This window comes from Diadema antillarum, unplaced genomic scaffold (genome assembly GCF_040938485.1).
Source record: "Diadema antillarum isolate AM-2024a unplaced genomic scaffold, OU_Dant_1.0 seq00000403_RagTag, whole genome shotgun sequence".
NCBI lineage: Eukaryota > Metazoa > Echinodermata > Echinoidea > Diadematoida > Diadematidae > Diadema > Diadema antillarum.
The window spans coordinates 350,075-363,514 of record NW_027271393.1 but is presented as its reverse complement, the minus strand read 5'-3'; the positions used below and the strand labels follow the sequence as shown (position 1 = coordinate 363,514).

Below are 13,440 nucleotides of genomic sequence, written 5' to 3'. Positions count from 1 at the left end.
TGTGCAACATTACTAGTACGTGACCAAATAAATCAGGCTCTTTCCACGTACAGGTATATTTTTATCTCTTATTTCAAGTGCTTCCACTTTTGCAGCGCCAACGTTTCCCCTTTGTATGAAATTCCATGTCTTCCTGGTTATATCATCCTTTATTTCGTCGGCAGCAGATAAATTCTGGAGTAGCAAACCCGCGTGTAGCCTGCTCAAAATTTAACACAAACAGGGGGGGGGGGGGTATATTGATTAGAAAGAGTATGAGCTGTAGCATTCCTCACAAAGGAACAGCAGCATACATTTACATTTTGTCTTTTTTATTTATCTATTTCTTTTTGTAGGCGTTTGAAAAGAGTGTTATATAATTATGTCGGGATCGGTAAGAGGGGACAAGTCTTATATTCATAACCGTTGTAACTTCACGCCCAATAAGGCGAGTACAAGTCAAGTTGCTCAACACCATGGAAGTCGCACATGAACTTTAACCACCGGCAAATATAAAGATGAGGTGGGGAGATAATTATAGGACGGCTGATGAAAGATTAGACCCCTATAGGACCCCTTTCCAGGAGGACGAAAACTATATTGGCAAAATATTTTAACAATCTCCAAGACCCCCCGAAAAAAAAATTCATGTTGATACGTTCTATAAGATCCTTGAGGACTGATACAGGGACCAAAAATTCTTCCCGATCTCTTATTAGCCCCTCTGTATCGTAGAGCACGGTCTCCAAAATGATTTCTAAGCAATTTCACTGACTTTTCTCGCTTTTTCACCGCTCTGTAGATGATCTCCCTCTCATTATTATTACTACCACTATAGGGCAGACAATAATTCTTCCAAATTGTTGCGTTTGATGAGGAATAACATGTTGAGAGATCATTGAAAGACTGGTGAGAGGCTTGAGCGCTTGTTGAGATACCACCGAGTATTCACTTGTAGTCAGCTTCCCTCACAAACCACAAAGTGACGGTCAGAATATGATGAATACCATTCTGATCATAAAAGCATTTCACTGAGAGATCATTGGGAACCACGAAAGACCTTGAAGATCACCGAGTAATGGTCTTTGAGAGATATCTAGAAATTTTTGTGGTCTCATAACAGTCTGCGTCTGTAGAACAGGAGGGGAGGGGTAGGAACCTAGGTGCGGCTGTGCTGAAGGCTATGGTGGACCCGACATGTGAAACTGCTCGGTTGAAATGAGAAATTCATTAAGTCTTGGCATATATTTAGATTTCAGGTTTAAAGGAACATATTCAACCGTTGCTGAAATAGCGAATACAACGGACGACCTTACTTTCAAGTCCAGTGATTGCCTACATTTCTCTTATGAGGCTTATATTGTAGTAGATGATCTGTAACAACATGCTGAAGCACGTCGGTTGTCTCGTCACATGACCCTTTTGTACTGCTTTATTTTATTTGCTCGGGTTTGCATGGATGTTTCTGTATCTGTGCCCATGTCTGTGTGTGTGTGTGTGTGTGTGTGTGTGTGCGCGCGCGCGCGTCATCTTGTCCCATTGCTTTACTTGGACCTCTTCCTCTTATTTCTTCTGAATCGGAGTGCCCATTCGTTTACTTAAACTTACGTATGCAACTATTTTTTAGCTTACCTGAGCCGAAGAATCAAGTGAGCTATTGCCATCACTCTTCGATCGTCCGGCGCCCGTCATGCGTCGTGCGTCGTGCGTCGTGCGTCGTGCGTCGTGCGTCGTGCGTAAACATTTTACATAATTATTCATTGTCTCGAAAACCCCACGACCGATTTTCACCAAACTTGGCAGGTAGCATACAGGTATAGCATTTTCATATTAAATGTGAAATTCTTACCAGGCATCACATACGCACTGAATAGGGCAAATTATTCACGAAGAATGGTAACTTTTAATAGGCTTCTGTTCTTATGTAAAAGCTTGTGCTTCAAAGGCTTGCCTGTCTTGGCAGGCATCACATAAGCACTGAAGAGGGCAGACATGGGGCGTCCTCAGTGTATTCAGCAATCTTTCTTGGTGATAAAGTGCCTGATCTCAAGGCAATGTGAGAGACGTCTTTTAAAATGCTTTCAGCGATGTTTAACAGACGTCAGGTGTACATCTTGGCCAACTGTGTATAAAAACTTTAGTAAGTACCGCAGAACAGAAACGAGCCACGACTTCATCAAAGGACGTCCAAGAAGTTGAAGATCAGTTCTGTGTGTGTGTGTGTGTGTGTGTGTGTGTGTGTGTGTGTGTGTGTGTGTGTTTGTGTGTGTGATTGACTGAGTGCGACTATGTGTGTATTTTGATATGTTTGTGTGGCATGATTAATCTTGTCTAGGACTGTCATTTGGATCTGCAAAGACCGAACTAAAAACACCAAGATTCCAATTGTTTTATCAAAACATCACATGAGCATTACTATACTTTAGCACAAGTTGATTTTTGCACTCTCTTAAACAATGTTTCCTGTTTATCTAAGCGTGAACACATACCATACAAAAGTGATACTGAATGATTCGGGATAAAACACTTTCAGAAATGTATGATAAACCTTTTGTTCATGGCTGGTTTTGAAAAGTAAGTGTAAACTTTTTTGACTCACCTTGTATATTGCTTGATATTTATTCATTGTACGTATTTGGATTTGCTTCATTGTACCATACTATGATATGCACCAATATGCTACTTCACACTCTTGTACAAATCGTCATTGTCATTTTGTAATCATTTTGTTATTATTTGGATATGGAAAATAACTGATATGAAATGAAATGAGCGATGAAGTTATGCCCGGGATGTGATCGAGTGCTGTCGAGTAACAGTCTAATAGTGAGCGAGTTTGGTCGAGTAGTGGTCAAAAGCAGTCGAGTTGTTCATCAAAACAGATCGAACCTGGATCAAGTTAATCGGGAACCAGTCGTGTCGTAGTCGAGTGTAGATCGGGTTGATCGGGAACTGATCCGCAGGAAAAAAAAAAAAATCCATCCCGACAAACTAGATCTTTGTACGATCGTTTCTCGTTGGCGTTTCCCAATCACCTCGACCTCTACTCGATCAATACCCGATCGCTGTTCGATTGCTTGCCTTTTCGACCCCTACACAATTTGTTTTGACATGTCAAAAATTGTTGTGTAGGAAGTTGGGCCTGACGACAAAGGTTGATCGACTCCGATCGCCCTTGACGAGCGAGAATGGAGAGGGCAAATCCCGCTCTAGATACCACAACGGATTGAAGGTTGAGGTGGGCGGGAAGATACAAAGACCTCGCCTCCAAGGAGCAGGCAAACAACACATTTTATTCATATTGTCTTTTACATGTCATCTGTAAACATGTATTGTGTTAAAAGGTTGTTTGTAATTCCTTCGCCTAGAAAATGTGTACATAAGATTCTGATATCAAAGACATTGTGATAAGAAATGTCAATACTTCTGTGTTTCCTATCAAAATTAAGTGGGGAAAAGAAAAAAAAAAGAGTCTCGCTTCATGAGAAATGTTAAGGGTAACAATAGGAATGGAAGATTCCCTCTATACAACAACGGATGGCAAGGTTGAGGTGGGCAGGAAGTACAAAGACCTCTCCTCCAAGGAGCAGAAATAATAGTAAACTATTGTCTTTTTAATGCCATCTGCAAAGATGTATTTTGTTTAGAAGTTTTTGTTAATTCATACCAATTCAAGATAAAGGTATACATACGGGAACCAGTCGTATTGATCGGGAGCTGATCAGTAGAAACAAAAAAATCTGTCCCGACCCAACTAGATCTTTGTACGATGGTTTCCCCTTGGCGTTTCACAATCACCTCGACCTCTTCTTGATCAACACCCGATTGCTGTTCGATTGTTTTCCTTCTCAACCCCTACACAATGTTTTTGTTAGTTTGTTTTGTTGGGTTTTTTTTTCTACATGCAAATTGTTGTGTAGGAAGCTGGACCTGCCGATCAAGGTTGATCGACTCCGATCGCCCTTGCCGAGCGAGAATAGAGAGGGCGAATCCCGCTCTTACAACGGATTGAAGGTCGAGAAGATACAAAGACTCCCTCTCCAAGGAGCAGACAATCACACATTTTTATTTTCTATTGTCTTCTTCATGTTATCTGTAAACACGTGCTGTGTTGAAAGGTTGTTGGTAATTCATTCGCCTGGAAAATGTGGACATAAAATTCTGACATCAAAGACATCGTGATTGGAAATGTCAATACCTCTGTGTTTCCTATCAAACTTATTTGTTAGTGGGGAAAAGAAAAAAAAAAGTCTCGCTTCATGAGAAATGTTTAGGGTGACAATAGAGATGGAGGATCCTGCTCTATACAACAACAGATGGCAAGGTTGAGGTGGGCGGGAAGTACAAAGACCTCCCCTCCAAGGAGCAGAAATAATTGTTTACTATTGTCTTTTCAATGCCATCTGCAAATATGTATTTTGTTGAGAAGTTTTTGTTAATTCATTCCGAGATAAAGGTATACATACGAATTCCGACAATTAAAAGCATCGTGATAAGATATGTAAACAGTCTGACAGTATGTGCGAATGTTGTTTCCTACTAAACTTATATTAGTTAGTGGGGAAAAGAAATGTCACCCTTCATGGGGGTTCCATGATATTTGCTCCTGAGACAATTGTTCCCATAAAATATCTGCACACTGATCCAAACATAAACTCTACCCACAAACATAACCCTAACCTTAATCCCCCTATCAGGCTAAACCTAAAACCCTATCACGACCCTAATTCTAATCCTACTCCTCACATCAAGCTAAACCTAAAACCCTATCCCAAACCTAATCCTAATCCTCACACCAAGCTAAACCTAAACCCTATCACAACCCTAACCCTAAAACCAAGTCCTTGGAGAAAATAAGACTGGAGGAATTGTCGCAGCAGCCAATGTCGTGTCATCCTTCATGGGAGACGTCAAGGGTGACAATGGGGAGGAAAGATCAAAACTCGATACCGTAACGGATACCAAGGTCGAGGTGAACGGGAAGTACAAAGACCTCAAGGAGTAGACAAACATTATTTTCTATTGTGTTTTCCATGCCGGTTACAAACATGTATTGTGCTGAAATGTTGTTGTTACTTCATTCGGAGATAAAGGTGCATAATAAAGATTCCGACGTTCAAAGCATCAGTCTGAGAAATGTAAACAGTATGTGTGAATGCTTATGTTTCCTGTTAAACTTGTTTGTAAGTGGGGAAAAGAAAAGAGAAGTTTCGCTTCATGGGAGACGTCAAGGGTGACAATAGGGAAGGAAGATCCCGCTTCATAGCACAACGGATGGCAAGGTTGAGGTGGGCGGGAAGTACAAAGACTCCTCTCGATCCAAGGAGCAGAAAGACACACATTATAAGTTTCTATGGTCTTTTTCGTGCCATCTTGATACAGTATCTGAAAAACGATTTATTCTTTTTCCGCGGTCAACCATATACCTTCGGTATTTGGCAGTGTAGTACACCGTACCTCGCTCGACCTTTACATTGTAATTGACACAGACGTTTGATTTTGACGTATGTAATTTCTTGTTTGTTTGTTTTTTGTGTTTTGTTCTTTACCCCTCCCCCCCCCTTCAAGGAGCAGACAAAAACACATAGTAATTTTCTATTGTCTTTTTCTTATGCCATGCATCTGTAAACATGTATTGTGTTGAAGAAAAGTTGGTAACTTATTCGCAGGTAAAATGTGTACATAGAAATTCTGAAATTAGAAACATCAGTTTGAGAAATGTAAACAGTATGTACGAATGCTTCTGTTTCCTACAAAATGTATTTGTTAGTGGGGAAAAGAAAAGAAAAGAAAAGAAAGGTCTTTCGAAAAATATTAGGGTGACAATGGGGAGGGAAGATCTTGCTCTAGACAACAAGGGATAACAAGGTCGAGGTGGGCGGGAAGAACAAAGACCTCCCCTCCAAGGGGCAGACAATCACACATAATTATTTCTATTATCTTTTTCACGCCATGTGTAAAAATGTATTGTGTTTAGATGTTGTTGTTAGTTCATTCCCTAGGTAAAATGTATACAAAAATTCCGACGTTAAAAGAATCAGTTTGATAAAAGTAAACAGTATGTGCCAATGCTTCGATGTTCCTGTTAAACTTATTTGTTAGTGGGAAAAGAAAAGAAAAGTCTCGCTTCATTATAGGAGACGTCAGGGGTGACAATGGGGGGGGGGGGGGGGAAGAGAGATCCTGCTCTATACCACAGGATGTCGAGGTCGAGGTGGGCGGGAAGTACAAAGACCTCCCCTTCAAGGAGCAGACAATCACATGATTATTTTCTATTGTCTTTTTCATGCCGTCTTCATATCTACAAAGTTTTCCTCGGTCAACAATACCTTTTGTACTTGGCATTCTAGTGCAATGTAGGCCTACCTACAGACCTCGTTTTACCTTTACATTGTAATTAAAAACAGGCGTTTGACTTTGACGCATGCAAATTCGTATACTGCTGGACGATCATTGCAATAGCATTCCGTGCTGCTACTTTGGACTTGCTCAGTAAGAAGACAGCACAAATCTACCACTTGCAGATGAAACAAAAACACAGCTATAGTGCTTCAAAATAGTTCTAAAATGTGAGTTAAGGATTGAAATAACCAGTATAAAAAAACTTAATCAGTATAATCAATGTTAAGTACTGTTGAATATACAAAATGTGAACAATAGCTATAATAAAGTTGGCTCTAGACTAAACCGTCTACAGTTATGGTTTATTTAAGAAATAGCGATATTTCCTTATATTTTAGGCTTCATCGCAATTTTTTTATGTGGTAGGATGTACATATGCATCAAATGTGACAACTCGAACATTTTTAAATCACTGTTCCCAGTGGTAAAAAGTACCTTTAAACTCTGATAAAGCTACCCATCAATTTCTTCTTATTCTTTGATTTTTTTTCGTTTATATGTTAGCAGAAAGAAACGAAGGCAAACTCCACAACCTCAGGATTTTGCTTTCATGTAGTACTCAAAACACGCACAATTAATGTAACACCACACACATCACATAATTTTTTTTTTACATCCAAGAGTATTTTACGATAACACCCAAACACCTGTTGTTTCCACCACTGGGTAGGCCTACTCTCAGTTCTCGTTGTAGTTGTAAATATACTCTCGAATAAATGGTGATTGTGAACAAGACAGAATTTTCAATTCGTGTGGGCTGCGGTCGCCAGTACTTCTGCCCGCTACGTGCTAACAAAAAGAAAAAAATAAAATAAATGAGTCATTCCCGAAAGTGCGAAATGTGGACCGTTGGGAGAAAGTCGACGGTCATCCGTAGGACCTAATAATATTGTTCGTCTGCATTGATGTCTTTCTGTGTCTACAGATGGTGCTGACCCTGTTCACGGCCAATAACATGCCGTTTTTTAATTGCCCTTTGAAATACCTAGGAATGTTTCGTGTTTTTTCAGGGATGATACATACTGCGACCTCGTACTTGTTTATCATGCGTCTGTGCTCCCCCACCCACAAGATGTATTCAGCTTCTTCTGGTTGGCAGCGATTCGGTCACTATTATTGCACTGACAATGAGCCATAGACATAAAATTAGCAATTGTTCGCAAGCAAAAGCTTTTGCCGGCAAGCACAAGCAACTGCTTGCTGCCAGAAAACAGTTGCTTATAGATGCAGTATTTGCTTGAAAATATATGCAGAGAACAAACCTTTTACTTGTTATTGCTAGCAGTTGCTCACGTTGTTGTTGTTGTTGTTTTAAACTCTGTCATACCAGCTTAAGCTTTTGCGTAACTGGGGCATTTGCATTAAAGTTTCATTTTCTATGTTGGAAAGAGAGAAGCCAAAGATGTACAGGAGCAGAACAAATTAAGCAGAATTTGTTCGTGAATCGTATCGGGAATTATTTCGATTCAACAAGGAACAAGAAGAACCATTTAGTTGTTATAAGCACACAAAAAGAGAAGGATGTCGGTGGAGAGCATGATGAAGTCTACAACCCATGACCTGGCGGATCCGGGGTCCCAAGTCAGCCAGTATGTGTGTGTGTGTGTGTGTGTGTGTGTGTGTGTGTTTCATTGGGTTTCATTTGCAAAAATGGGAACTGAAGATTTTTTTAGAGATAGGTTAATTCAATGATTTTTATTCCCATGGTTGGTAGGGATAGATGTACAGATTGCTGGTCTGAATTATATATCTTGATTATCATTTTCAATTTTTTTTCCCACGTCAGACGCACGGCCAGTTTCGGTTTCTGGTGTAAGTCTATGAATTAGGTAACCCTAATTATCATGGTTATAACTTAAATTTTTTTTCAACTTTTCAAGTTCTCATACTGTCCATAAAGTGGTAGCATGAGAAGCCAAGATTTGACCCATCACAACTCCGTCTTTACCTTAACCCTATAAAGCCCAAGGGGGGGGGGGGCACATTGTGCCCCCCCTTCCAGATTTTCCTTCGCCACTCCTTCGTCCTTAATCCGATTTCAACCAAATTTGGTGACTTTTCCTAAAATCTTATTGCAAACATTTTGATATATAATTTAGCTATATTTGATGTTGCTGGTTGCCATGGCAACCATAAACTGACAACCATGTCAGTCAGATTTTGCATCTTTTTTCTGTTCCCATTTCATTTAACAGCATTACAGTGTATGAAATGTGTGTTTCTTGGCTGAAATTTGTTGAAGAAGCAAAATTTTAAGTAATTATGGTCCTGGAAAGTTTTTCTTATTATTTCCTTTGTATTTATGAAATGAAATGAAATGAAATGAAATGAAATGAAATGAAATTTATTCATATTCCACATGGTGGACATTATATGATAGAATATACAGGGTATAACACATAGTGGACATTATATCAAAACTATACACAGTATGTTACATGTATATATACAAGATATAGTGATATTCTGAGATAGAATAACACCATATACAAATGTGGAGGGGACTACTTAGAAGCACTGCTTGTTAAATGTAGTCCCCCTACAGATTATAGACAAAATGATATCAAAGATAAGGCTGAGTGAAATATAACAAAAACACCATAATTATATACACTATTTACAAGGGCACATGAACCGTACTATGGATATACAAACAAGTCATGTATATGTTACAAAGCATAAGTTTATGTATAAAGTGTTTACAGTGTACATTATATACAGTGTACCATTAGAATAATGAATGAAACAGAAGATGACCTTCCGAGTATACTTAATGAAGTACTTCTAGAAAACATTGATTTAAATATACATACGTTTAATTACCATAAAACTGTTTATTAATACTTATCAAGAAACACATTTTTGAGCTTATACTTAAAGCTATTCAAGCTCTGAGCTTGTTTTAGTGAACGATCAAAGGAATTCCAAAGCTTAGGACCAGTAAACATAAAATTTCTGTTAGCAAAACTGGTTCTATTTTTAGGAAGATGATAATCATTCGCATACCTTGTTGAGTAATTATGTATAACATTATTTTTTCGAAACATTTCCTTAAATACAGCAGGAGTAGCGTTAATTTCTACATTGTACATAAAACAACCCAGCTGAAGACGATATAAATCAGTAATCTTAAGAATACGGTTTTCTTTAAACAAAACATCAGTGTGTGATCTATAAGCGGTATTGCATATCAAACGCATCGCTCTTTTCTGCAAGAGGAGCACCCTGTCCATTTTAGTTTGTATTGCATTTCCCCATGCCATTACGCCATAATTAAGGTAAGGAAGAATAAGAGTTGAATATAACATAAGAAGCACTGACTTGGGGAGAATCCGTTTAACGTGATTAATGATACCAATATTTCTTGAAACTATCTTACAAATATTATCAATATGACAATTCCAAGTTAGCTTATTGTCAATTGTAATACCGAGAAATTTTGTAGTCTTGACTTCTTTAATAACAGAATTATCAAATATCACTTGGTCAGGAAGTTGTTTAACAGAGTTACTGAATAACATGTAATTGGTTTTTTGTTTATTTAAAGATAATTTATTTGCTTTTATCCAATTTGTTACATGTGCAAGTTCTACATTTAAAACTTCTACTAACTTATTAGGATCACTGTGAGTATAGAATACGTTTGAATCATCAGCAAAAAGGATAAAAGAGAGAACACTCGAAGAACATCGAATATCATTTACATAAATAGAGAATAGCAGTGGACCAAGAAGGCTTCCTTGGGGAACTCCACACGTGATTGGTACCGTAGACGAATTATATCCATCAATGGTAACAAATTGCTTTCTTCCAGAAAGATAACTTTCGAACCATTCCAGAGCCTTACCTCTAATACCATAGTGCGCAAGTTTGTATAACAGAATGTCGTGATTTATAGTATCGAATGCTTTAGAAAAATCTAAGAACAAACCGATAGTATGACAGGATTTTTCGATTGAAGCTGATATGGTATTTATTAAACTTAGAATGGCATGAGTTGTGTTATGTTTTTCTCTAAAGCCAAATTGGGAGTCAGATATGATGTTGTGAGATTCAAGGAAGGTAGTTGTCCTTGAATGAACAATTTTCTCTAAGATTTTTGATAACGAAGTTAACAAAGATATTGGGCGATAGTTGCTGATACATAATTTGTCTCCTTTCTTAAATATTGGAGTCACCTTTGCGAGTTTCATTTTAGATGGTACTTGACCAGATTGTAATGAAAGGTTATATAAAAACAATAAAGGATCTGCTATACAATGTATAATGTGTTTGATAAGGACATTGCCAATGTCATCATAGCCAGGGGCTTTGTTTGCTTTGAGCTGAAGTACAATTTTGATTAATTCTTGCCTGTCAATTGGTTTGAAAAAAATTGAGTGGTCGTTTGGTGAGGAAAGAAATTCGTAAAATGATTTATCACTTGGAGTAATAGTTTGTGCTAAATTTGAACCTATCTTTGAAAAGTATGAGTTAAAAATCTCGGCAATTTCAGACTTGTCCTCAATGATAGTATTATCAACTTGAACTTTAGAAATGGGATTTACAGCCTTCCCTCTATTCAAAACGGTATTTATTACTTTCCAAGTGTGCTTGATATCACATTTGAATTGACTCAATTGGTCCGCAAAATATTGTTTTTTAGCTAATCTGAGTGTATTGGTAAGAATATTTTTGTACGAAATATATTTCATTCGAGAGGTTTCGTCACGGTTTTTGATAAAATTAACATATAAAGTACTCTTGCGATTTATTGAGCGTAAGAGTGTTTTGGAAACCCATGGTTGCTTGGGGATTCGTTTGTAATCCTGTGTACGACATTTCCTTAAGGGAATGCATGCATCTAGGCAATTATTCAAAAGATAAAGAAAGTTATCATATGCTTGGTCAATATTTTCATTTGCGTCATACACAGTTGACCAGTCCACAGATTGAAGTTTTTCTTGAACGAGAGCGATATTTTCAGGGGTGAATTTACGACGAAATACATGCCTTCGAATTGTACTATGACTCCTTGGTCCAATATCAAGGTGACAAAATATCATAAAATGGTCTGATATATCGCTCACCACTATGCCAGATTTTGGAAAAGGTTTTAGGTTCGCAAAAATGTTATCAATAAGAGTAGCAGAATGACCAGTAATTCTTGTTGGTTTAGAAATAAGAGGCAGAAATGAGGCTTGTAAAATGTTATCAAGGAAGTTATCACAGGCAGCATTACTGCTTGACAAAAGATTTATATTGAAATCACCCATGATGATGCAATCCTTATTGTGGAATGCACCGTTTCGACAAATATCGTTCATAATATTCATAAAATCATCATAATTAGATTGAGGAGGTCTGTATATAACTCCAAGCAGAATGTTTTTGCCCTTACAGACAGAAATTTCAATAAATAATGATTCTATTACATCATTCATATATTTCAGTTCTTCCTTTATAGCGTAATTATATATTCGGGGAACATATATAGCTACTCCACCACCTGGTCTATTTGATCTGTTGTTAATGACAATATCATAACCAGCAAGAACATTAATTGGACCTGACGCTGGAGTTTCAGCAGACCACGTTTCAGAGAGGCCTATGATAGGCAACATGGGCAAATCAATATTATCAAGAAATAAGCGAAGCTTTTCAAAGTTTCGATTAGCACTTCTTATATTCAAATGGAAACAAAATAATTCAGCTCGTTCTAGCGTTCGTAAATATTCTCTAAGGGTAGCTTCTGTAAAGTATGGCGATTGAGCAAGTTGACACGCTTCATCGTGGCTGTTAAACTCAATGTTAAGTTCATCTAGATTGTCAGCTAAGATTCTAGTTGCAGTCCTATCAAACTTGGTGTTTCTAGCAGGTACATTTTGGTCTTTTTGAAATAAAGTAACAAAGTCATCATCTGTTAAGAGATTAAAAGGAAAAATATTGTTATCCAGCATTTAGAGGAAGGATCATAGTGGTAGAAAACAAACAAAGGTAATACGTATATTTACTGTAGCTTTGACAAGTCCTCTTTCCTGTTGATGACACTGATGGCGCCTCCGTCGTTTTTCTTCACGTAGATTCGCCCGTTGTGGGTCCACAGGTATTTGTATCCGGCCAGCCTCCTTGCTCTGTTTGTTTCCTTCAGCAGCTCCCTGGTGGACGCAACAAGGTTTTCGTTGACATAGATCCTTCCGTTGCCCTTAGAGTTGCTGCGGAGCCCGAGATCTTTCGTGGTGAAGTGCTGTAGCTTTCTTCGGCCGTCGTAGATCATGTTTCGCGAGCGTCGGTTGGTGAATCTCACGATAATCGGCCGTGGCCCCCGCTGATCATCCTCTTTTCCTATTCGATGAGCAATGTCGATGTCGCCAGCGCTCACATCTTCGGTGATCTTCTGAGCGATCTTTAAGACGATCTTTTCAGGGTTTTCACCCTTTTCTTCTGGCACGCCGGCAATTTCAAGGTTGACCCGACGGTGGTACTGGTCGAGGTCTTTAATTTGGTGTGTCAGATCGTCCACTCTTTTCTCCAGCTGCTGATTTTTTTGTTTGAGCTCGTGATTTTCTCCCTCCAGTCGCTCGGTGATCTTTTTCATCTCCTCGAATTTGGCATCGAGAAAAGTGATAGAGTTCAAAATGCCCTGCTGGCCCTCCTTCACATCCGAGACCGCTTTCTCCAGTTGAGAAAATTTGCCGTTAAGAATACGTGAGAGATTTGCTACTTCATCCCTCAACGCGCTGAGATCCACTTCCTCAGCAGATTTCTTCTTCGGAGGCATCTTTTGATGATGTCACAAAAGCTCCTAACACTAAGCGCGAAATAAAGGGATGGTTGCTATGCGCGATGAGGTAGTGATGGAAGAGTACGCAGGAAGGATGCGTGGCATACGCACCAGGTAAGTTTTGTTTGAAAAGTCTCAAGCAAAATATCTTCCCAAAACAGCGAAAATGAGTGAAATAACCGTACGATACGCGAAGTAGAAGCACTTAATGCAGATGTCAATCAGATAACTAGATTCTCAGTCAAAAACGCCGTCATTTGATGTAAAAAACTCACAACAGGCAAAACTGAATCCGC

At 38.6% G+C, this 13,440-nt stretch overlaps 1 protein-coding gene across 1 annotated transcript; it reads right to left on the bottom strand.

Annotated features, from left to right (window-relative positions):
* Positions 1 to 12,370: 12,370 nt before the first annotated feature.
* Positions 12,371 to 13,141, bottom strand: LOC139732180 (uncharacterized). The gene has a single exon (XM_071643053.1). It carries the CDS (start codon positions 13,139 to 13,141, stop codon positions 12,371 to 12,373), a length of 771 nt encoding a protein of 256 aa, XP_071499154.1.
* Positions 13,142 to 13,440: the final 299 nt, after the last annotated feature.

Excerpts from the sequence above, each read along its gene's own strand:
- LOC139732180 (XM_071643053.1), bottom strand. The coding sequence starts at position 13,141 with ATGCCTCCGAAGAAGAAATCTGCTGAGGAAGTGGATCTCAGCGCGTTG.